Raw genomic sequence first — 26,367 nt, forward strand, 5'->3', positions numbered from 1 at the left:
CAAAACTGGCAAAGCAACAGCTGTTTCATAATTTTTTCTGTTTGGAGGGAGAAACGTAGCAATGGGGGGTGGGGGGAGAGACTGAGAGACCAGTCATCTTGCTTGCATAAGACTAGAGAGAAATATCATTCTTGTTTCTTTTTAGAGAGCCTGTAACTCCTCTGTGAACAGATTTCCTGTTCTCCAGTGTTTGTGTTCCTGGAAATACAATGCATCTTTCTCCAAGGTGAGAGGAGAAGTTGAGAGCTTTAAGCAAATAGCACTGGTTCTGTCTGCATGTAGTTTGCTGGAGGAACCTGACTGTGGGCTGCTTGTTAGTGTGACTAATTCTGCTCAAAGGCACAGCCCCCTGGGAAGGCAGATTTTAAATCCAGACTGTGCTGGTGGCAGAGATATGTAACGTGCTCTCTGAAAGGGATGTGGTAAGACTTTGGCAATATCCAACAACTGTCTGCTTGATCAAGGGACATGCTGTAGGTAGCATCTCTGCATCTAGAAGATGAATCCTGTTGAGCTTGTTATAATGAACAGATGGCTTGTTAATATGTTCTGCTGTGCTATGGCAAGCCATGCTTCTTCAAGGCATTGCTAGCTACACTTTCATTGCAGAAATTTATGTACATTCTCTTTCTTCTGATAATTTTCTGTAACCATGGGTAACTGTTCATGCATATGTGGATGCAGGTGTATATTTCTGGTCTGTTAACATGGTCCTGAAGGGTTAGTGTTTATGTATGTGTGCACTGTGTATATATTATGCTCTTGGATGGCGTAGCATGGAACAGTATTGCAATTCAGTGCAACATCGGTCTCAATGAAGCTACTGTTTGGCTCTATTTTTAATATACCTAAACTGCTGGAAAGGCTTTGCAAAGTATGGAAAGAACTTCAGGAGAAAACTGAAAGACCGCTGTACTCATTTGGGCTCTGTCTGAAAAGCTGTGTCTAGTTGGCTGCAGACAAAGCCTCTGATAACACACCCGTGTTTTGGCCTCTGGAAACTCAGTGCTAACCAGAAACATTGCTCTGTGTTCAGGACTCCCAGGAGTTGCAAGACTACACCCAGGTAGTCTTGGTGTGTGCGTTGCCCTACAGAACCAGGAAACTATTTAAGAAATGAGATCTTGAGTATGTATGTGAGTTCTCTCCTTTCTGGGAGTCTTTGGTATTCCTGATAACTGAAAGTGGCGCCTTCCGGCATTTAAGGTATACTTGAGAAAATTACATTCCTCTTAAAATCTTTTTTCTCCTCCTCACATATTTTTCTTTTTTGTTGTTTTTGTTTTGTTTTTTTTTTTTCTTATCCCCCCTATGTGTTAATTAAGATACTTAACAGTAGTTTTTCACTCTTTTGTTAACTTGAGGGTTATAGTCCCTCTACTAGGGCTCCAGCCCTGGAAATGAAGGGCTAGGCTTGATACAGCTTTTAAAAAGTAGCATTATTCTGGAGCTGTAGTTCAGTCATGGGAAACAGTTTAAGCAGTTGTTTTCTTTATCACGTACATGGGAGTGGGACTGCTAAGGAGAAAGGGCAGGGGAATAAGTGCTCACCCTTCAGCAGCCTGTTGGAGTGCTCTCTCTTCAGTTCAGCCCAATTGCAGTTTCTCTGTTTTTGCTATTGGCAGTCTGCAGAATCATCTATTTTAAGGGTTCTCATCAGCCCTGGACTTTCTTTGTTTGCCTGCATCATCTTTCTGCTACAGTGATTTGTGAGGACTAGCAGCTGTTGCATGAGCATCTGGAATTTTTGTGGTTGTGCTGGAAAATAATGCCTGTTTGTGTATCAGAGGAGCAGAGGGACACCTCAGTGCTTTGGCCCCATTCTGTTTTGGGCTTGCTAACACTGCCATGATCAGGTATCTCACCAGAGTTTTTCATTATCCAATATGAAAAGGTCTGTCATGTGTTTGCTGCTGGCGAGGCAGTATGTTGTGGAAGATGATAGGCTCTTTAGCATTTAAAAAGTAAAGCTGTAAGTAAATTAGAAGCTTCAGGAATTACTTCAGTTTTCTACTTCTATACAAAGCCAAAACAACAAATATCTTGCCTTATATTATACTTTTCTCCTTCTGTATGCCTTAAATTACTTCTCAGGCTATGGTTATGGAGCTACAAAGCTTTTATTTCTTAAAAAAAAAATTGAAGTACATGCATATCATAATAACTTACTTCTTTTGGAATGCCATATGGAAGAAAAACACACTTTTTTTTTTCAGCCTGTGACAATTTCCAAAAATGCATATGATTAAAGACTGCTGACAATTCCTGACTTTGCATGTTTGTGTCTCTGAAAAATGGATGCAAATATTTTCCCTTGTATTTGACATCTTCTTAAGAAAGATAAATCTTGAAGTGAAGTAGGAGAAGAGAACAAATTTTAGGCTGACCACAGCAAAGTGAGAGTTCAGTAGAAAAAGTGTACTGTTTAGGGATCAAGGGAGCTGAAATGGGAGTTCCTGGTGCTGTGGGCTTTCTTGGAAGGCAGTTAGGCTGATATCTGTTCTTAAAACAGTTGTTGCAGATCATCTGCAGGCTGTGCCAAGGGACACTTGCTCAGTCTGCGTTTTCAAGATGGCAACGCAATCTGTAAGGTTTGCTGGCTGTTCAGAGTGCAATTCTTTGGCAGTGAGCAAAGGTTAGCTTCTCTGGAGTAAGTAAATGTGCCCATAGGGGCCTTTCTAGTGACATGGGTACAAGAATGCGGGAGGGGCTGGGAGTCAGAAGGGTTTGCTGGAAGCTTTTGTTTTACCTGGGCTTTGGACTTCTTCGAAATGAATTCTTCTCTTGCATTTGTGCTCTGGTGGCAAGGATGTGCCCTTGATGTGGAAATAGCGTGTCTCTTTACAACCCATTTTTGGAGACTCTCAGGAAAGTGTGAATGTGTATACTTGAAACCAAGTGAATGGCAAGCCATTTTGACAGACTCTTGAGAGTTTTTAAATGGAGGTATCCTAAAATGGTAATTAAAACTTAAATTCCTTTCAAGCATGCCACATTTGGATATAATAAAAGGATTTTGGAAAGAAAGAGAGTGGTTCAAAGCTTTCTGGCAATTAGATATTGACTAAAACAAGATAAAAATGACACAGAACCCATGAGCACAGATGTCAGGTTGTGAAATGTGTGAAGGAAGAGTGGTTCTGCATGATGGAAATCCCAGTTAACAAACCAGCTGGGAAAATAACACTTCAGTGCAAGAAAGAGATCTGAATGATTCCATTGAAAATCCCTATTTTGAAAGGAATTAATACAACATTACAATGGCATAGAATATAGTCTGGACTTACATGTTCAGCTTCACCTTCCAGCACTTAGTTGTTTTCTCTATCTTCCAGTGATACAAAATTTTCAGATGAGACATTTATTAAATTGTGGAGTGGTAATGAAATGGAGCTTTCTTTGTATGTTTCTTACTGGCTTGGCTTATTTTGTCTGCAAAGACAGGTTGGGCAAAACTGGCTTTTTCTAACTTACTCAAAGCATCTGCACTGGCATCATGATGACTCTTCCTTGGAGATTAGGCAAGAATTTCCCAACCAGGAGAGGAAAGCACAAAGAGGTGTTCTGCATGTTAAAGGGAAGTGGCCATGTTTCTGTTGTACTGGGCAGTTGCATCAGTGTCACAGTCAAAACCATCTGATTTTTAAGGGCTGTCACAATTTTTGCTGAAGTTGTCAAATACATGATAAAAGATGAGTAAATAAGTTGTATCTGATTCTCCACTTCCATTTCCTAAATAAACTGATGGAAGTATTTAAATGAATGATGGGGCCACGAACCAAGCAACTCTTGCCAAACTGTGTTTTTTTGGCCAGCTAGGGATCCCTATAAGCTGTTCCATTCCAAGTCAGAGCCAATTTTGGTTACTCACTGTTGGATGCTTTATGGCAGGGGCTCTGAGCAAGTGCTTCCTAAACAGCTGCTCATACAAGAACTACTGTGTATGGACAGACCAGAGTCGGCACTGCAAGTGTGTGACCCCTGACTAGTGTTTCAGTCACCCATTCAAGCAACAGATAAATACCAAACTAAAAATAGCAAGTTCAGGGCCCAGGATAAGTATTTTCAGTCACAGACATAATAGGCTCTTTTGAAACTTGTTAAAACACAGGATACCAAGAAACTGATTTGATTTAAGAAAACCCTCAGTAGTGTGTGCCTGCATTTGTTTTACCTTTACAAAATTCCATTGAGCAGTTAATTAGAGAAAAAATTGCTCCTGTTAATTCTTTGCAAATTACTTCCTTAGCTTCCATATAATAATGAATAAATAAATAAAAAAAAAACTGAGAGGGACAAAAATCTTGAACAGAAGTGGGGAAAAGAAAAAAAAAGGATCTGTTACTTAAAGTAAAAGGATCTGTTATTTATCTTTCTTGGCCAAGGCACCTGCACAAGCCGCCAGTGCTGTTCATGGAGTTGCAGGCTGCATCCAAGACTGTATGAGTTACCTCTCTGCTGCTGATGGGAGAATGCAGCCAGTGAATTGTGGCAGGCAGCCCAGGCATCTAAATAAAGAGGCATGGTCTTCTGAAAGGGCACAGAAGGCCTTCCTTCCAGCAAGAAAACTTGATGAGTGTGCTGGTGACCAACAGTAGGCAGTGTGTCTGCTAGGCAAGTGTGGCCTCAGCTGAGTTGGCAGAGTTCAAAGTGCAATAAAACTTAGTTTTTCTCCTAACACATTATTCTTTCAATAGCAGCTTTGTGGCCCTGCTAGCAAGCAGATTGGAGACAAGTGGAAAGAGAGGAACCACGATTTCTTCTTCTGCAGAGGCACTCTAGAGTATTTGACTGAGGTCACCATGTCACCATTTTCATATGGTCTATATAAACACAAAGGCTACTCTGACAGTAGTGGTCACATTGGTGCAGAAATGTAAAGTGAATTTTAATGTCTAGTTTGCCCGTACTGATTAAAGAGAGTCATTGATCTCTGTTTGAAAATCCCACTGCCACCAGTTCTGGGTGCAGGTAGGCTTGAATTTACATTGAAACAGCTTCCAGAAATTATGATGCTTCATCTGCTTGCAAACTGCTTATATTATAAAGCTCCACCTATCAATGTTTTTTCAACTGCTTGCTCTATTGTTGTTTGGCAAGTGGTACCATGTTTTATTTGAAACTTTGTGTTGCCATAATTGTGTGGCACTGAGGCAGTTTAGGTGTGATGGGTAGTATCTGTCTGTGATGCAGTGGAACACAGTAGCAGGGGAGTGGTCCAGATTTTCCATTGTTCTAATTTGGAAAATCCAGAGTTGCATAGCTTCTATATATTGAGTTGTTCTCAGAAACTGGCCCTGCCTTCCCTTCCCTGAGTAACTTCAATAGGGGTTTTGGCAGTGCTTGTACCTGTCTCACTGTGCTTTAGCTTAACTTCCTCTTTCTCCTCCTTCAGCTGACTTTTTTTACACAGTTGGCTGTCTTATTTTTCCCCTCACTCCTTATACAGATTAAAATGTTGTCTAACAATGTTATGATTTAGGACCTAACAGCTGACTTAAATTTAGTGCCTGTAACTGTGTGGAGTTTGGGGGGAATCATGGTGTGTTGCCATCGTTTTTCTGCCCTCTAACCTTCTAACTGAAGGAAAGGCAAAGCTGCAGTGGCATCTGCAAAGGCAGCAGCTGGCTCTGTGTTGAATGTCAGTGCAGGAAGGCTTGTGTTCTGGGGGAGGGTGAAGATATTCAGGGAGGCTGGGTGGGGAGACTTGTGCTCTGGATGTGGATGTCCTTTCCCTGTCCTCTTTCACAAAGACTTGCCCATAAAGGGAGCTTTCACAGGAATTGCATTGAGGGATTGATGTTATCTCTGCCCAAAACCCTGATCCCTCCTTGCTGATAGAGGGACCCCACCTGGAATAAGGGCACAAGAGACTTGTGTCCTTTTGTATCACCTGAGTACCACGATTGTGCTGTTTCCATTTTTCTGTAGTTGGATGTGATTTTTACAGTAAAAACTTAGGGGTGCCTTTGCTGCTTTAGAGGGGCTGGTTGATTGAATGGAACTTTTAATTGGAATAGCATCTGTCTGTTTCCTCTGCTCTACTGTCACTTGAGAGCCAAGAGGAGAGGCTGATCTATGATAGTGCCAGCTTGAGACAAACAATGGTTTACAGTGACTGAGGCAAGAAAAAGAGCCCACTTGGGTAATGAGGTGGAAGAACTTGGCTTGAGTGGATGATCCTCCCCTGATTATTAAAAATATTAGTTGTTAATTGCTTTAATGAGGTTCACAACTAGAATGTTTTTTGTGTGTGCTGTATATCCATTACCGTGTTAATTTATTTTTCACTTCCACATGAATTCTGAAGTTGCAGCTGTACATGGGCATTAGCATGTACATGGGCATTAAGATGCCTTTATACTTAAGGGATTCCCAGAAATTTAAAAATGTTTTACATAATGTTTTTTATTTATAATTGTTTCTAAGTAAGGAAGTTTGAGCTGTTCTTGACTATTGGTGAGTAACATTAACATACAGGATTAGTGTTCCAGTTTGCTTAGGAGATATCCCTATTATAGGGTTTGTCCTGCTTCAGATCATTCTGATCTGAATTCCTTCCTCCTTCCCACCACCCAAACTCAAACCCCACAAATCTTGACTTACTCTTTCTAGGCAACTTGCAAAAGTACTGATTGATAAGTCATGTCAGGTAACATATCTCACAGGGGGAGCATGTCCCTGTTGTTTGACTCAAAATCTCTAAATTTGTCATTATGTAGACTGATTACATCAAAACTGTGTCCCTCTTTTTTCTGTAAGGAACATACTGCTCAAACTGGTCTCCTGTGTGACAGGAAAAGATGATGGTGATGGTTATGGAGGAGGTCAAGAATTCCTAACAGTGGTCTTTCAGGGAAGGCTGACTAGGCTGTAGGATAGGCATGGCTTTTTCAATTATCCAAGGAGTATGGTGGTATCCTTTTGACATATAATCCTATGCTTTTTCTTATAGTGTGTCTCTGGCTGGGAGCATCACACACCTAACTTTCATACTGGCCTGGATCTGGGATGCTTTAGATCTTGGAGCTTGAGAGTGCTCCTTGTTCCCTGGGTTCAGACATGAATTTCCAACAGATTTCCTAGTTGAGATTTCCTTGTAATATTATGTGTACTTCCTAATATAAGCTTGGGGCTCTTTCCCACTTATCTCCTAACCAACATAGGGTAAATTGGCAGATGCAGACAAGGCTTTTTACAAGCAGTTTCTTTCTTCTCCAAGCCAGGTGGTTGTGGGTAAGCTTTGGTCTGGAAATCTAATTGCTGTGTTAATAAACTATGGCACTTGAATATAAATGCTCTGCCAACAGGGTTTGTTCTCTTGGTCGGAAAGCTGCCCTAATGCAGCTATGTTTTTTGGACCATGCAGTTTGTGCACACTGGCTGAGCAAGCTGTGGTCCAACAGTGCCTGCCTGTGTAAACAGCATCACTGTGTGTTTAAGTGTCTGTCCATCTTCTCACCTTTTCTGCAGCTTTGTTTCATCCTCTATATTGCTAGACTTTGCAAATTCCTAGGTAAGCTCCCCTTCTGCTTCACAGCAAGGTTTGTAGTTCTCCATGCAGAGCTCTGTAAGCATTGTTCTTGGCATTACTCTTGATTTAACAACTGGCAAACACACTTAAAATGTTCAACCTGTCCAAATTGAAATAATCTGAGCTAAGGAAGTTCACAGTATGTGCCTGCCTCAGCTGGAATATCTTGAAAAGTTTTTTAGGTAAGATTTCAGTTATTTCTGATGTTGAGATTAAAATCAGGAAGAAAAAGAAGTGGTTTTCCACATTGCTTGAGGACTTTGAACAGCCAAGTGGAAACTCTGGTATGTGTAATCTTGGAAATTTTGGAGGGACCAGATTTGCTGTGTGTCGGAGATGCCTGTGGCCAGTTTATGAAAGTGTTCTCAGTTTAATCAAGCAACTCCCCTCCTCTCTCACTTGTGCTTGTCATGTGCCTGAACTTGTTGAAGTTTGGCAATAAGCTCAAAGATTGGCATATGTGAACAAGCTTGCTCTGTGGGTAACTAGAAGGGGCTGGGCTCTTGTAGTTTCATCTTGGCAGGGAGCCCTTATCACGGTGCCTGGGAGCCGAGTTGCTCCTTTTTCTGCTTCCAGCACTCCTTTCTCTGGCCCTCAGTTGCAGAGAAGGAGTACAAAGGATGGATGTAGAAGCAAATACCCGAAAAGATAGGAGTGGAGGTGGTAGGATTTTGCAGGAAGCGAGATGTTAAAGTTGAGGGCTACGTTTTTAAGAACAGGAGCAGAGGGCAATGTGTACTGTAATAAAATTAGACTTGTTCTCCAGACCAAGAACGGCATGTAGGGCTCAGAAGACCTTTCCGTGCTTTACCTGCAACTCCAGGGGCCCTTGTGTTTGCAAACTGTTACCTCCCTCTAGTGGTGTGTGCACAAGGCTATGGACTGCTAGCTCCTGGGTGAGGGTATGTCAGATCTGGACCATATCGCGGTCTTGGCTTTTATCCAGCCCTTCACACCGTGTTAGGTACATGTCTTTGGTGCACCAGTGAGATACTGGGCAGCTTGCATGAGCCGTTCTGCTGACAGGGGTGCACTTTGTGTCCCTCCTTTGTTGTGTATTTAACTGGATCCACGTGACGTCAGACTTGAGGACAGGCTCAGCGCAGAGAAGGTTTCTGTTAAAGAGCCACACTGCCACAGATAAATTAAGGTTATTCATAAAAGGTAGCATTATTGACTCAAAATAAGTGAAGAAATCTAGTAACTTTGCTGTGTATGCCTCTGCACTTTTATTCAATAAACAAGAGTGATAGAGGAAGATAGACTCGCTGTTGGTAGAAGAGGCTGCTGCTCTGGTTAGGACAGATTGGGTACAACACAGGTTTTTCTACCTCTTAGCTGGAGCCAAGACTGAATGGCATGTGCTCAGGAGCGTGAGGCCTCTGTCTCTGTGGTGCCTTTGAGATTTCACATTCAGTGACTGGTTGCTAATGAGATAAGTGCCTGATGGGGGAGAAAATAATATGTAACTGCATGCTAAAGATTGTATCATACTGGGAACAGTATCCTAAATGTGTTCGCTGATTATCAGCAGTGCAAACTAATCTTCACTGTTGCATGAACTACTTCACCTGGACCAAAAAAAAGGAGAGCTGATTTTTTTTTTTCATGTTCAACGTTAGATCATCCTGTCTGCCATGGCATTACTGCTCTTAATATTTTAGGATTGGAGAAAACATGCTGTCATTTAGTAATTGGGTTTTACCACTGAGGATTCTTCTTCTTACTGCAAATTTCATGAACCCTGGCACTTTTGAGTGTCTTCTTGCTGGCTTCAGCATCCTTTCCTAATCTTCTTTTCCTCATACCAATCAATAGATGAGCAGTCTTTTTGTCTTGCAAATAGCTTTACTTTAGCTGTGTATTTTGGCTCTGCACTTAACTAGCATTGGCTTTAAAAAAAAGAGAGCTTTCTTTAATTCTGGATTAATAATTTTTGATCACGTAAACAATTTTTTTTGTTTTCACTTTTGTCCACTTTTCCCCTCATGCATAAGTCCCCCAAAACAACTGAATGCTTTGAAATAAGAAGACAATACGTTTTTCTTTTGAGTTTTCCAAGAATTACTATTTGGTCATATTCAGTTATCTTGACTAAATGCAATTCATTCATAATCCCACCAGGCTGCATATACAACCAATGATTTCTAGTCCTGGTAATTTTTGGGGTTTTTTTATTTATCATCCTGAGACTTGCACCCCTGTCTTGCAGTGCCATCCATGCCTGCAAATGAACTGTTTTATTGCTGCCTTTATTAGAGACCCAGCAGATGCCTGTTCTAAAATAAATAAATATTTTAATATATTAAATGGATATTTCCAGAAAAACTGGTCCTATTTTCTACTTTGATTTTGATCACTTACTGGTGATCTTCCAGGACTCTGAGAGAAATCCCTGATTCATACAATCTGAAACTTTCATATGTCTGAATTGTAAAGTCATCTTTCCTCCTTTTCCTTCATTTTTCTCGTTATCCTTTCTTGCTGTTTCCTAGCTCACTACACAAACGATGACTTTAACTTTTCTTGCTGTGTTTAACTTCTCCTTTCTTTCCCAGATTTAAAATCTAAAGTAAAAATCAAACAAACCTATTTAATTATTTCCCAGGACTGCAAATGTGATGATGCATGGTGAATGACAGTGAGGGTGTGGGATAATGGATTAATTTGCCAGTTGGGTTTATAGTGGGAAGTTATCCATAGGGCGACTATTGCCCTTTAAACTCGAAAGCCTCCAATAAATGTTTAATTAGTAGATACTTGGAATGATGTCAGACCTGCTTTTGCGGTATTGGAGGTGCTCTCCTCAGGGTCAGCACACTGGAGTGTGCAAGTGTTCTTCAAGATGCCCCTGCAAAATCCAGCCCTTTGGCTTAAGCTGCTGTGGGAGCTGGTTTTGAAGACCTTTTTCTGGTCTCACCAATGGATGTTCACCTCTTTCTGTTTCACTCACCACTGCCAGCTGGAGAGGTTGTAATATCTTAAACTGCTACAGCTATTTACTACTTAATGCACATCTGTGCCCAAGGTCTTTTGCCAGTAGCCTGCAAAGAATATTCATACAATCTAAAGAGTAATGGGGCTGTCTTTCAATACAAGGTTGAATTTAAGTTTTATTAAATCATGGAAGCTGTCTTTGATATTTTCTGACTTTTGAATGATTAAGCATAAATCAGCTCATGTTCTGCCTACATTGTCAATGCAGACTGCAGAGGGTGCTTAAAAGGAGAGTGTCCATCCTCTTCTCCCCCAAGAATCTCAGTTGATAGATGTTTGCACCCAGAACCCCCATGCCCCTATTTTAGCTTTTCTGGAGGCTGCTCCCTGTCAGCATGCTAGTGGTTCCTTGCCCCCCCCTCTGCTATTTGCATCACTTTGTCTCCCTCTTACTGGAGGAGAACTGGTGGCAGTGTTTGTTTTTTGCACAGCTCATGACAGTAACAAGACCCTTAAAATACCATCCTTTGGCCATGCACAGACCCTTTCAGTTTTGGCCCAGCTCAATCTGTATCTAGTTGCTGAATTGTAATTGGAGCAACCAGACTAATCTCACCAATAACATCTGTCAAACAGAAGGCATGACTTTGTCTTTCCTCCCCCTGTCATTTCAGCTGTTATGGAGTGGTCAGGCTCCTGACCTAAGGGCATGTTTTTCATGCCTTGTATAAAACTCTTCAGATCGTGCAGGCTCAGTAGTTCAGATGGAGAAAAGGTGTTTTGATTACTTGTTCATTCAGCCAAAAATAAGAGCAAGAGTTACCTTTTTGGGCTTCCCCCTCCATTTGTGTTATGTATCAGAGTTCAAATCTGCTGTGAAGTGAAGAAGATACACATGATATTTTACAGAAAATGTAACTTAATTGAATGCCATTGTGTCAGATACAATTACAGTTCCTTGTTTCAGAAACATTTGTAATTTATTTTGTATTATCACTTTTTGTGATGTACAGGATCTGTGTTAGCTCTTATACTGACATTTCAGTGAACTGCTGGTGCAGTTGCCCTCTGAATTGATTGCACTGTGAACCTTGAAGATGTAGGAGAAAGTTGATTTGAAGAAGAGGGAAAGAGCAAGGATTTCTTCCATTTGACTGGTAGCATTCAGAGTAAAACTAACCTTTCAGGAGCGCTCAACTTTGTTGAAGTGTGATCACAAAAAAGCATTATATACTTCCTAGGCAATTTCCCCTCACTGCTGCTTTTCAGCGTTGTTTCAGTTTGCTAGAACGCTGCTCCAAGGGACAAGAGTTCAAAATGTGTGTATCTGACAAAATACTCAATGTGCTGAACAGCGCTTCTGAATGCAAACATATGCACAATTGCTATTTACACAGTTCAGTGGATGTGTATTTTGATAAGTTTACAATATTAGCAGTAACTCCAGGCACCCTGTCTTAACAGTATTTAGGCTGAGCTGCTTAGATAAAATGTTCAGGAGATTTACTACCTTTGTGGGGAATTTCTGGTTCTTGGTGTGATATGCGACTTAGTATAGAGTTGGGATTATAAACTACTAAGTAACTGTACCACTGTTATGGATTATTCTTTATCCTTTCCAATTCTGATGGCTTTTACTGAATATATAGCCTATGGAAGAGTTCGCTTCATCTTGCTTAAATTGCTAATTGTGAATCTGTTGCATTGAGTTAGAAACTCCCATGTTGCCAGATTGTGTTACAGTAATTGGTATCTTTACTCCATCTCAGCAAATGTCCACGCTTCCTCTCTGACCAGGCTGATTGGGCAAAGGGTTTGCCTTGTGTATTTTTGTTCATTGGGTCTAACTGCCTGCATGACTGCCCTATGGTGTCCCTGCACCCTTTCCTTCAGAGATGAGGAATAGGGGGGTTTAATCATCCAACTTCTGTCCTTCCTCCTCACACTCAAAAAGATGTTGAATAGTTGACATTTTAGCTGGAGTTTAATGCAGCTAGTTGTTTGCCACTTTGGTGCTTAACTTCTCTTAGATTAACTCAAACTAACTTACATTCGTTGCTGATGTTTAAACTGTCTTTTAGTAGAAGAATAATCTTGGTATTACCTGAGGCAGTTGCTATTGGAGCTGTTAAATTATTTCACCATTGTTGAAACTTCTGCAACTTGCTAGAACCAGCACATTTTTGTAAAAATGCTTCTTTAAAAGATCTTGAGAAGTGTTGGTGGGGTACAAGAAGGCAGCAGCTGCTGCTGTGATCTTTTTCTTCATGCTAGCTCTTAAATCCACCCTCTGCTTTGGAGACCTTCAGGTCTCTGTTTTCATTAGGTAGGTGCTAAAGTGATGCCACATCAGTGAGTCAATTGATGGCAGTGCACTTGTGGGAGAGGAGAGTCTTGCAGTGCCCATGTGTTGGCTTAGATGGAGGAGGGACAGCAGAGGAGCTGTGTGCCAAGGCACTGAAGCCACTGTCAAGGCTGGACTTGGTGTGGGAGAGTGGCTGACACCAGAGTTTTGTACATGCAGCAGGGAGCTGCATAACAATTTTGATGAGAAAATGTATAAAATGGCCAGCAGAATGTTTTTTGCATAACTGAAAATGCATTACATGGTGATATCTGTGGATAATGAATTCTCATTGAGATTCTAGAGCTCAGAGGTCTTTCAAAATGTGTGGACTGCTGCTCTGGCTCAGGGAACAAGGCATCTGATGTGTTGGTGATGCAAAGAGAGAAGTGTGTGGGTGGAGGAGGTTTAAGAAAAATTCTCTAAAATACTCTGTGCCTTAGACTTTGTGCTTCACTGCAGGTACTGAAAATCTGAGTTCTCCTGATGGAGCATGTATGTCATCCTTGTAAGCCAACTTTATGCAAGGGAGGTCTTCCACAGTGTTACCAAGAAAAGCAGTCCAATCAAAAGTGCTTTCAAAACTATTTTGTGGCTTGCTGCAGTTATCTACTTCCTCTTCCTTCTACTTTTTCCTCTTCATCCTCTTGCCCAGTACTGTGAGAGTAGCGTGACTTGTCCTGCTGGCCATGAGTTAGTAACATGTCCTGGCTGAGAGCATAGGATTTCTTAAGAACTGTCACCTTCTGTGGGGCTGGGGCTTGGCCTGATCCTGGCCTGGGAGCAAGGAATCAAGCCACCATCTCCTATTGATTTCCTTGTCTGGCTCCAGGAAGATAGGTTTGTGTGCTATCACTAGGCTGTTTTGGGGGTTAGTTAAAAGATAGCTCTATGGACTAAGTGGGTATTTTTGCATTTCAGGAAGAAGAAATGCCAGAGGTAGAAATTGACATTGATGACCTTCTTGATGCAGCCAATGAAGAGGAGAGAGCTCTCAAATTACAGGTAATATTATTTTATGATTTTAAATCAGAAGATGGCTGAAGTAATGCATCTGGGTTGATATCTTGTGTTTGATTGAATCCACTGTAAATGTAGAATCAGAATAGAGAGATTCCTAGATCCAGTCTAGCATAGTCTACCAGACTGTTCAAAGTTACTAAAAATCCTTTTAGATAAAAAATTTTTAGAAGGTAGGTGATAACAGTAGTAAATAAATGTTCAAAGAACCCAGTAATAGAGGGAAATATGCTAAGCCAAATTAGCCTCATTCTAATTTGTGTAAGTATATAAAATAAAGAGCAGAAAACATAGGAAAATGAAGAGCAGCACATGGAAATAGCTATATGACTGAGAGTCAGTTATGATGACCAGTTAGTTTCTGTGATTCATTTCAGAAGCAGAAATGTGTATATAGACCAGAAATCTTCCCTTGTGCTTAGACTACTGGCAATTATTTCTTTCTATATCAGAAAGAAATTCAAACCCATCAAAAAGTTCAAAGAAAGGGTAAGATGGTCAGGAACAGGAATTAGTCAGGAAATTCAAAAGCTATCTGCTGAAATTAAACAGTTTAAACCAGCTCTCTAAACTTTTGAATCTTGTGTGAGGTAGGAATTAATGGATGGAAGAATGAGGGGGGAAAAGAAAAGAAATATCATTGCCTTAATATAAATCTTCTCTAAATCAATATATAAAACCAATAGGAAATGTCTCCATTTATAATCTTTTCAGATGCACTAAGAAAATGAGAAGTGTTCTAGAGTTGTGGCTTGCCCTCAGCTTGCTCCTGGGAGGTGACTAATGTGGTGCTTCCATGCAGCACCTCTCATTTTAGTGCCTGTTAGCACCCTTTTCTCAGTGCCCGCTGGCCAGCCACAGACGTGGGGCATGGCCCCAGGCTGTGTGCTCAGCGTTCATAAATAGCTTTGCTGCTTCTGCCTAAACTAGCTGCAGCAGCCCCCTGCTAGGAATGCCCTGCTAGGAATTACCAGCGTCTCTATTTCTGCACTGCAAAGACTCTCATGTCCTCACAGAAAGCTGCCTTTCACATGTCTGTTCCTGGGAGAAACGTTCTTGGATTCTCCTCCTCTTCTCAGTTGTCCTTGGAGACAGGGGTTTTGTAACTTCCCACCTGGAGAAAGAAGCCATTTTTCTCTCCTGGTACAAATCATTCTGATCCACATAGGGAGCAAAGGTGACTTGTATAACTTTGGGTTTTCAGTAACAGCTTCATCCAGTGATCTCTGTTCTTGCTTATTTTCTTTCTCCCCTCCCTTGCCAGGTTTCGTACCATGACTTGTTTATGTTCACTGTTACTCTGTATGAATACTGACACTTTCATATTTTGCTTCTAGGAAACTCTTGTAGATTGCTACAAACCAACAGAGGTAAAAGACTTTTTTAAAATGCTATTAACCCTTGCAAACTGTAGTTATGTTCAAGCTAAAGTAACTTTATTCTTATGATCAAATAATTAGATGAATATTAATGGATGGCTAATAGACTTGGAGCTTTAAATCCTAAAAATGTTTGTGCCTGTCACTTAGCTACAGTAGGAATGTGATTTTACCCTGTGGAGGAACTGCTGGTCATTCCTGCTGAACTATCAATATTGTTTGCTGTAATGTCTTTCTGGCTATACTGACTTTTAAAGCTGCTATGTCACAAGAAAACTAAATAAAGTTATCATCAGATGGCTAAAATATTTGCATGTTGTACTGCGCTCTTCACTGTGAAATCATTTAATTTTATCTAGGACAGTAAAATTTATTCTGAGAACTTTTATGCAGATATGCAGCTCGGCTAATTGTTTGTGTGAATGAACTTGAATAAAATTGTGGGATAACCTGTACTAGCAGGATTTAGTTACTCAGCTTTCAACTTGTGTGTCTATTGATGTGTCTGTCCAGTGCCAATATAGCCTGCTTTTCATACAGTAATGTGTGCTTACTAGGAAGAGTAAATATTATAAAGAAACCCATTTGACTCATTGTAACAATCAAAAGTTTAGGTGATGGGTCACTTAGTTAATTCCATTTACATAGTTAGTTCTTTTCCAGAAGTGGCTGCTGCACAGTATTTAATAGAGGGGTTGGCTTGCAGGATTCCACTTGTCGCAGATCTTCAGCTGTGCATGACTAGAAGCCAGGTGTTTGGTTTTGAAATAAGGCTGCAAATTGGTTGGTTCTTCTGTAATGTCTGCAGCTGTAGCCACATAAACTGGGGGGGCTCAAGGGTAGTCAGACTATCAGGAAGAACTGCTGGTGTGGTTGAATAGGCACTTCACAGTCCATGAAATATTTTCTTCAAGGCTTCTCCATTTTTATTAATTCCTGTGGTAGATTGGGAAGATTCTCCAGAATTGCTATTATAGTTGCTGGTACAAACATTTTGACAGTGGGGAATTGACCCAGAAAGACTCAGCTGATAACATCTGTAGAGTTTGTTGTGTGTTGTATCTTGGTTGCCTTACAGCAGATAACACACATCTTCCATTATGGAGATGCCATAGATGCCAAGTCTTCAGCTGTCTCACTGTAGTAATGCTACACTACAAATGACCCTGTCAGCCTTCTCCAGCCTTCTGTAAGCAAGGGCCATTGAACCTTGGTGCTTCTTCTTAAGATAGGTGTGAAGATGGATACAGCATGTGGAGCCTGGTGGGGCTCTTGTCCCAGGCTAGTAAGAGAAAGCTGGAGTCATGACTAGGTGGGAGGAACAGGTTGCCAAGGGTTTAACAGTCAGTCATGTGCTGACCTCTTATCTCTGAAGGCAGAGGAAGAAGGCAGAGATCCAATAATTACTTTTCTTCCTTAAACATGCCATATGAATGTTTTTTTTTAGCTGTGAAGTTTGACACAATGCAAGGACAAATTTCAGAGAGCTGATAAGATACATGACAGATGGCAGTGAGCGTTCCACTGGAAACCTTGGTTCTAGAACTACAGGGAAGATTTGTGCCATACTGGTAAATTAAGTTGGTGTGGCAGTTCTCAGGAAACAACATTCTGGACACATCCTTGTTTGCCCTCAGGGCACCTGGATCAAGGTGAGATTTTAGTACTGAAGTGGTGACTTGTGTCTTCAGTCCTTTGTGCATGGGATGGAGGCAACTCCATTATCTGTGAGAATTTTCATCTTCCTTGACAATCTATAGAGGTAGCCAAGTTGAGAGGGTTCTTTATCCACTCACTCTCTACACTAGCTGAAAGGAGGTTGTAGATAGATGGTGTTGGCCTCTTCTCCCAGGAACTAGTGATAGGAGAAGGGGACATAGCCTCAAGCTATGGCAGGGGAGTTTAGGTTAGACGTTAGGAAGAAATTCTTCACAAAAGGGTTGGTAGGTATGGGAATGGGCTGCCAAGAGATGGTGGAGTCACCCCCATGGAGTTGTTCAAGGAAAGGTACTTTGTGCCATGGTTTAGTTGACACGATGGTGTTTGGTTGTAGTTTGGACTCAGTCTCAGAGGCCTTTTCCAACTTAATTGATTCTGTGATTCTGTGAGGATAGTTTCCAAAATGAGTCACATCCCAGGACTGTTTTACAATAGCAACTTTTCTTCATCTATGGCATGGTGAGCCCAGTAATACTGCATGACTGCTAGCTTAGGCCACTTAAAAATAGTGATTTTTATCCTGCCATGTGTGGACTAAACAGCCTTTTAGTTGGCTTAAACTTGCTATATAAGGATCCACACCTTGTCTAGAAAATCTGCAATCTTTTTATATTTGCAGACCATTCAAAACTATTGAGGTAATTGGCTTGTGGAAGGATTTTTAGAAGATTTGTGGAGAATGGATATGAGCTAATGGAATTTCTCCCGACCAATGAAATACAGTCTGTCAAGTGCACTAGGGGTTTTATTATCAAGAGTTTTACAATTTGCAAAAGGTAGTAGTCCCTAACTGGGGGAAAAGTTATGTAATATGATGTCCCCGCTATTCAGAACCTAAAGAAAAATACTACAGGCAAAAAGCTTAATAACTCAAAGCTGTTACCCAGCTGTGGAAAAAAACCCTCTAAACCTGCAAATGTATATCTTAAGTCAGTTTTGTTCAGTATCTTCCATTTAGACTAAAGGTTAAGGAAAGACTGAGGAATGTTTGTATGTATCCTGGATTGGCTTTTCATCAGGAAGCTGAGTTATCCAGGTCACTTAAAACATGGAAAGAGTTCCCAAACTCTTTAACAACTTGGCCAAAGATAGTAGCTGACAGTAACTAATGAGGAACTACTACAAAACCGTTCTTCTAATGGAAATACCACTAGACTGTTGAATGTGCTTTAAAAAATTAAAAGCTTTTCTTAGGTAGCAGTTATGGCTGTTTTAATTTGTATGGAAATATGCTTAGTGTGGGACCTTTATGTAAAGAATTTTTATGTACACAAACTTACGGGATTTAGTATTTGCTAAATCAGTGCCAAAATCAAATTTTGGATCTGAACTTTTGTAATTGAAGAGGAACAGGAAGCAGCATCCTCTTCCTGCATCATCTGTGTGCCAGTCAGTTCTTCATACAGTCCCACATGTCACTTGTGGAAAATCCCACTCTGACCTTTGCTGAGTTGCTGTCTCAGCTCTGTCTGATGTTCTCTGTCATCATCTGATGGTGGAGAATCTTGATGTTCACAGTGAATATAACGGATTTAAATATAATCTGCAATCTTGATGATGATCTTTAGATACTTCACAATAGATTCTTATTTAGGATGGGAAGACAGTTTTGATTGTAAAATCCATGAGGTTTTTTCAAGACATATATTTTGAAGAAGGCTGACTAAATCTGTATTGCTGTTTTCTCTGCTATTGGTAACAGCAAGGACACTTATTTAGACAGGGCTTTGGAGAAAATTTGCAATATTTATGGCTGATGTGAATTAGATCTTCCAGTAGTGGGACAGTCAAAGTGATGACAGGAAAAATGACAAGCAAACTCCTAAACTGCTAGGGAGAGAAATCCAATGAGTGGGCAATTTTTGTGCTCACTGGCTCCAAAAGATGCAGCTGAGCAACACAAGGTCTGCAGATAATGAGTGTTTGAAGAGAACTGAATAAATTAGATTTGCAGTTTATTTACTTCTTTCTTTTCTTATAGAAATATACAAAGCTTAAGATGAATCAGCTGGAGATCTCTCCCATTCAGGCAGGATTAAATCTATTTTGTTAGTACAATTCTTCACTTTAGTGCAAAATGGGAGAAAAAGGAGATGAAATTGCATCATAAAAGAAAGTTGCATGGTTGGAAGCTTCTAGTAATAATTTTTAATATGGTTTGCAAACAAACTATGTTGAATTGTTGTGCATGTTTTCTGGAGAACATGGGCAGAGATTTGATTACTGACTACTCAGTTACTCCAGTGGTTGGGCTATTTCAGCAGCTTCTAACACTTTCGAAAAAGGTAGAGATGCATTTGCTTAACTGTGTATCTCTCCAAGTTTAATTCCTAGCTGGAGCAAAGAACAGGCTTGTGATGCAACTTTTTAGAGTTGTCTAGGCACTGTGGTTTTTAAAGATAAAAGCTGGTTTGTGTACATATTGACATATTATATGTTTTTAGTATACAGGCATGAATAGAAAGCTCAATGCTTCTGAAACAGAACCCCATAACTTTTGAAGGACCTTATGTTCATTTTGGTCCTAATATGTTATCAATTATTTCCAGTTAATGTTACTGTTTGTTTTTTCTATTGCAAGGCAGCAATATGTAGGATGCCCACAAGAAGGAATAGTCACTGCAGATGTGTCCTAAAGCCTCAATGTAGTGTGCTGCCTTACATCTGGGCAAGCCAGGGCAGCTGATAGGTGGTAAATTATTAAGTCACAGCAAATGTATTTTATGTCCATATTACTTGAAATGAAATAGGAGAATTTGTAGAGATAAAAGGTTAGAAAACATGCTTGTTTAAAAGCAATGCAGGCAGATGCATTTCAAGTAAAGCATGATTTCTTGTTCATCCATTTGACCACTGAATTCAGTAAACTAAAGCTTTTTATGTGCCTGCTGAGATCTGCCCTATATTGTACTACAGCCTTGGAGGGAATTAAGGTTGCATGTTTTCATTTCTGCAAGTAATCATGAACACAACTTATAAATACCCAGAGCAATATCAGAAGGGATGAGCAAGTGGTGATTTGACAAGAATAAGCTGCGCTTGTTTACGTGCTGCTGAATTGGAGAATCATTGGGCTGCAAGTCTTAACTGTAGCTAAGCTTGGTGGTATGTAGTTAGGGCCTTATACAGAGCTCACCAAGAAGCTCAAGTGCTGCAAAAATGTCATGCTCTGGACACTGCTGGTGCTGTGGCCTCACTGGAGAGGGCATGTTGAGGGCATCATTCAGTGAGGCTACAGAGATGCTACGCTGGTTCTTGCTACTAGGAGGCATCTTCTGGCCCTGTTCTTCTAAAGAACAGTTCCCTTTTCTCTGTGCAATTTGCTTTAGCGGGGGGTGGTTGAGCCTGTGTGGAAGAGAAGGTGTTTGGCAGTAAGATGGGTTATTATTTAGGTTCTTTCCCAAGTAGCTGTGGGATTACTCCAGGTTGACTTTAGGTTTTACATCCAACTAATAAAGCCATCTCCAAGAAATAGCCTTGGGCAAACAGTTAATCTTGGTTTTTGACCTGGTTACAGGGAAGTAAAGCTGTGAAGGAAAGCTGACTTAGGATTCATTTCATGCTCTAGTGAAGCAGGAGAACTAGAAACTCTAAATTTTAGTTTAAAAACTAGTCCTACTACATGTGTACTGTTTGAGGAAGAGAAATCTGGAGAGGCAGATTCTAATTAGTCTCCAGAATTAATTGGAAGACTTGAATAGGAAGCCTGGAATTCATTGTCTGTCAAATGACCTCATTAAAACAATGAGTCACACCACCAAAGCAGAGAGGTGAAGTGATTTACTCCCCTTTCCTGAATTATCATTTCACCTTTGTTTTTTGCCTTTATTATTTTTCTGCCTAAGGCTGAATATAGATGAGTTCAAATGAACTATAGATTTAGTCTGTCTCTCATTAAAATTTGCCTTTAGAATTAGGAAGATGTCTTCTGGAAACAATGATTTAGTATTACAAATTAAAAAGACTCTCAATACTTGTAATAAGGGTGCCTCCTTGCAGAAAATCTGTAAAAAGGAATTTTAACTAAGCCTGCACACATTTTTGCATTTTCTAAAGACTTTATTTTTCATTTTATTTACCAAGGCACAAAGTGCTGGTGTGAGATTTTTCTTGTATTAGAAGTGCATGTAGCCTGTGTATTCCTGGCTATAACCCTTCAAGGAATAACCAATAAGTTTTTGAGTCCTTAGCTGAATTATTCTTGTTTTTTTAACTCCATGAATTAAACCAGTATATGCAGGTAGATAATTCAAGCTGAATTACAGAAGTGCTTTTAACATAGATTAGTACATGATCAAATGTCTGATGCTGAATTTCCGCATGTCTTGTTAGGGGGGATTTCAGTAAAATGCATTGTATAAAATGATTGTTGTGTACAAGATAGAGATAGTGTGGATGTTAAGTCTCAACTCAAATGGCAACAAGGAACAGCACTTCAATTTTTGAGCGATGGCTTAAGAAAACAAAATGTGTATTGCTGACATAAACCTGAGGTGGTTAGTTATATAGTGAAGGTTTACTGAAATGCTATGAAGTCTCCTTTCCTGCCTCCATGAGGGAAAATGTGCATCTTTTCTAAAATGCTGATTTTCCTTCATGGGGAAGGAAAAGCAAAGCAAGAAAGGCACAAGCACCAGGGCACAACTGTGTTGATGACAGCCAGCTCCATGTGAGTGTCAGATGCAAAGTGATACTTAAATCAGAAATGTGCTGAACCAGTGCTGTGGTTTGGGTGTCTGTGGAAGTGCACAACAGCACTACTAAATTATGCAAAATGTCTGCCCCATGCAAAATGCTCTTGTTGGGTTTTACTCTTTGGTACTGCAGACCTTTATTTGAAGGGGGAAAAAAAAAGTTCCTGAGGGATATGAGGGATAAAACCTTTAAAATTATTATGCGTACTTCTTCAAATGAATGCCTTCTCTGCCTTAAGAACAGTTGCAGTTGCTTCAGATCTCCTTTTGTGGGATTACCCTACACTTTGGTTTATGTTGGCAGCATTAAGTTTCTGGGCAGTGTTAAACTTGCCTGAAAAGTTCAAGCAAATATCTTGTTTTGCAAAAGAAGGCACTTGTGATAGCCCTTCAAAGTTAAGGGGAGGAATTCCTCTTTTGCTATAATGTCATATTAAAAAGCAACTGACCCTTGGCTACATTTCATATCTAAGGGAAACTTGCCCCAGACTCTACTGAGCTGTGGGAGAATGGGGAGAGGAATGGCAAGGTGGGATATCCTTAATGATTACAGAGTGCCATAGGTGTTCCTGTCCGCTCTGCAGATGTCCTTTCCCAGAAGGCTCTTACTTCAGTGAAGCTGCTGGAGTTTCCAGATGCAGTGTCTTCTTGTAGAGTATTTGTGGCTTGAACGGACAATTTAAAAAGTTTTTCTAAGGGAAGAACTGCACTTCAGTCCATTCTTCTCCAAAGCTGTGTTAATCTGATGGGTCTATTTTTTTAAATGGAAAGACTTGCTGAGAAGCAATACAAATGATACTAATTCCAAGTAAAAATCTTAGAAGATTGCTTTATTTCCTCTAATGGTTGTACTGCAGGGCTTTATACAAGTTTGATAGTAAAAAAACCTAAGGTGTGTTTATGTGTTTCAAGCAGCACCATGCCATATAGTTTTGCATTATCTAACAGATCCTTGCAGCGATGATATGATGACACAGTTTGTTGAAAGCTGTGACTTTTTAGAGTAAGCATGTCGTCCTCCTTCTGATTTTTCAGTGAAGTACTGGACTGTGACAAGTTTAAAGTTTATAGTGTTCCAGTGGCTTGTGCCTTTGTGAAGTAAGACAGCCTCAACAGGATGGAGGGAGAGGATTTGGGGGGGTCTTAAGAAACCTATTTTTCTGATCATGTGATTAGGCTGTCTGTCTAGATGGGAAGCATGATATTTATATGCCTAGGTGTATTCCTGAAGTGGCCTTTGCTTAGTTCAGGGTGGAGACCTCACTGTTGTGTAGCTGCTCTGCCTTTGCTGCTGTTCATTGCAGCCACAGGTAGTGAGGATGCAACAATAACCATGTGCAACAGCACATGCAGTTCATTATAGGTATGCATCATCTGTCAAGAAAGGAAATTGGTTTGTTGGGACCACGGTGCTAGCAGAAAAACCTGACATATTTCTTAATTTAAAATACACATTTATGCAGACCTTCCTTACACAAAGTGTAACACCTTGTAATTTGTGTTTCATTGTGACCATCTTTGAAACGTACTGTTATCATTTAAGTGGTGACTTTCTTCACTGGAATTTTTAACTTCAAGCATTCATCCAGGAAATCGTGCTTTTAGTTGGTTCATAGAATCATAGAATGGTTGGGGTTGGAAGGTACCTTAAAGATCATCTAGTTTGGCTGCCAAGGTCTGGGACACCGTCAACTAGGCTCAAAGCCCTGTCTCCAGCCTGGCTTTTCACATGAACCTAAGTGAATAATTACATTCCATGTTTACAGCTAGCTGATTTCATAAGAACCTTTTTGTAGGTTCATACACAGTACTGTGGATAAACATTATTTTCCCAATGTGACAGTAAGGAGGTCATTTAGATTTTAATGCACCTGCAAGAAATTGTACACCAGAAGAATTTCAGAGAATGATGCAAATCTCTAAGCTTCTGTTCTCACACAGTTTAAAAAGAGGAAATCTGCTGAAACTGGGGAAAATATTACTGTGAATACAGGTCCATGAATTCATGTGTTGTGTTCTGGGTTTTTTGTGGGTTTTTTTTTTTTTTTTTTTTTTTTTGGAGGGTTCTGCAACCAGTTTAACCCATGATAAACCAGTGGTGCTACCTCTGGCTGCTTGTTCCTGCCTTGCCTTGGACTGACACAAGTGTTAGTGTGGGCTCAGTGGTGGGCCTGGTCAGGGAGCTGAGCCAGCTTGGAAAGTAGCAAGGCAAGAGGAAAAAGCTGAGTTTTTTAGCCAGATCAGCTTTCTTGTACAGCTCAGTAGGCAGCCAACCAAAATACTAGCTCCAGCATGGAGAGTGGCAAGAGAAACACCTCTTTTGGCAAGAGTGCTGATTTCTGTGCAGCCTTAACCTGTGGAAGTCTGCTTTGACTGTTTGCATTGTATCCAGCCACAGGTTTTGCTTCATTCAATAGCTGGTATAAGGCCCTGTGCAGTAAAAGCCTGAAAGATGTGTTATAACTGAGCCAGCATAATCACAAGGAAAAGCTCATTGTTCACACTTCTGCTGGGTGGGAAAGATGTGTGTAAGGTTCCTGGTGATCAGGTCAGAGAAATTCCAGCTTAGCAGTAGAAGCTTAAATAAAAATGTATCATTTGCATTTTTAAAAAAAAAAACTTTATTATAGTATTATGGGATCATTAAAATTACTCATATTTTCTGTTTCTTTCCTAGGAATTTATCAAAGAGCTGCTAACTCGGATAAGAGGAATGAGGAAACTCAGTCCCCCTCAAAAGAAGAGTATATAAATAACTCAAAGTAATAGCACTCTGTAAAAGACATGGCAAGGGAAATGGGACTTTGAATACAAGACCTTTATTAAAATAATTGTCTTTCTCCACAACTTTTTTGATTTTATTCAGTTTTGACTCAAGGAAAATTTTTTTGGTGTGTTTTAAGGGTTCTTTTTTAAGTGTCAATTATTTTTTATCAAAAATATCAACAATTTGGATGCTGCTCAACTTTCACCTGAGGATTACTGAAGCAAGTGAAGAATCCAAGAGTTAGAGATGAGGGGCAGCAAGCCTATGTGGTGAGCCAGAAGATCTTGTAAATTTACAGAGCTAGGAGACTTCTCCTTGCAACTAGTTGGATAACGTTTCTTAAGTTGGTTGTACATTTAACTCATGGATGTCAAGTTTCTTGTGCTTGTCTGTACATAAATTTTAAAGTGGGTTGTGAATACTGTTTCACATGGATGGAAGGAGAAGTTTGTTATAGTAAATTATTTAAATGGTGGTTATTGCAAATTTGCTACCAAAAGGTACCAATTTAGATTACTAAAATGAATGCTGCCATTTTTCTAAATACCCTTAAAGCAGCCCAGTGAAGAATCGCATCATATCTCCTTGTTTAGACTGCAATTTGGAAATTTTAAGGGCTTAATTTGTAGACTTAAAAGTTATTTGATTGACTTTGATGCTTTGCCAGGATCACTTCCTCTCCACCTCATGGTGTCTTGGAGCTGTGCTAACCTGTGCTGAAAATGGGCCTGGAGTGATATCTAGAGAAATGTCCATGAGCATTTAAAAGCTGGTTCATGCTGGAGGAAAGGCAGTGATACCAAAATGAATTGCAAGTACTGTATTGCATTTAATGATGTGGTCTTAATCAAATGCAGATTCCTCTCCTATAAAGGTAGGCAAAGAGTAATACAGCCTTTGTTTATGGCTCTGCCCTGAGAAGTGGGAGACTTCTTAACTTGGGCTCTCTTACTTGTAAGAGCAAGAGCAGAGATCCCTGCTCCCTTCTGGAAAATGTCCTAACTAGAATGTTTGATAAGCTACCATTTACTGGTAGGTGACATTAGTCAGGCATTTTATATCAAGGGTGCTCTGAACATATTTTATTTTTCAAAAGAAGTACATGTTCGTGAATTTTATGTATACTGGCAAGCTTTTTTAATGTATTTAATTTTGTAATGTTTACTGATGATTTTATTTACCAGATATTTACTCAAATAAATGGAACAACTTGTGACTTGTTACATGTACACTTTACAAGACTACTGTTGCTGAGTAGGTTTGTAAATGGAATTGTTTGTCAAAAAGAGAAGCCTGTAAGATGGTAAGTACATGGGAACTCAGCTGTGTTGACCCTAACTGGCTTTTAATGTACCCAGTATCATTCAGCCCTTGCCCAGTATCACTTACGTTCCTGTAACCTGGTGCACATTTGAAAGTCTCCTCCAGATGAGGCCTTCTTTCCCTGTGCCCTAGGGAATTTAAAAAGGGGTGGGGGAAAAAAAGTTTGGAAATTCTTTCAGATAAATGCTGATAAATTCAGATTTTTTTTTTTTTTTGTCCACCAGAGACAGAGTGTGGGGGAAAGGCTTACCCTGGGTGGCTCTCCGTTTCCTAGTGAAGGTGTGGCAGAAGGGGATCTTTCAGGAGATACTCTCACCATTTCTTCCTTTAGGCACCTTTTTGGATCCTCAAGAAATTCCAGCACCTCTGAGAAAAGACTTACATGCAGCACTTAAAATTTAAATCTTGTATCTTGCTGAAGTTGCAATTTATCTCTGGTTTGGACTTGGTGGCAATTCTCATGTTCAGAGTTTTGAGATGGAGTCTGAAACAAGCCGCAGTTTGAACAATAGGGGTTCTAATAATTTTTACATTCACAGATGCATTTTGTGACTTCACTGACAATTTCAAATATCACATTTTTTCCTTTATAATAATGGTGTGCCAAATCAGATGTCAATTAATGGCAACTGTACCAGTTCTCTCATTAC

The 26,367-nt window shown here is 40.1% G+C and overlaps 1 protein-coding gene across 1 annotated transcript in view; it reads left to right on the top strand.

The window, feature by feature from the left end:
- PPP1R14C (protein phosphatase 1 regulatory inhibitor subunit 14C) overlaps positions 1 to 25,595 on the top strand; it is a 50,665-nt gene extending 25,070 nt beyond the window's left edge. The window contains exons 2-4 of the mRNA XM_084202492.1: positions 13,737 to 13,820; positions 15,173 to 15,205; positions 24,305 to 25,595. Coding sequence (XP_084058618.1) covers positions 13,737 to 13,820; positions 15,173 to 15,205; positions 24,305 to 24,379 — 192 coding nt within the window. The 3' untranslated portion in view covers positions 24,380 to 25,595. The remainder of the gene's footprint in view (positions 1 to 13,736; positions 13,821 to 15,172; positions 15,206 to 24,304) is intronic.
- Positions 25,596 to 26,367: the final 772 nt, after the last annotated feature.

This window comes from Fringilla coelebs, assembly GCF_963513975.1.
Source record: "Fringilla coelebs genome assembly, chromosome: 3".
In the NCBI taxonomy this organism is placed as follows: Eukaryota; Metazoa; Chordata; class Aves; order Passeriformes; family Fringillidae; genus Fringilla; species Fringilla coelebs.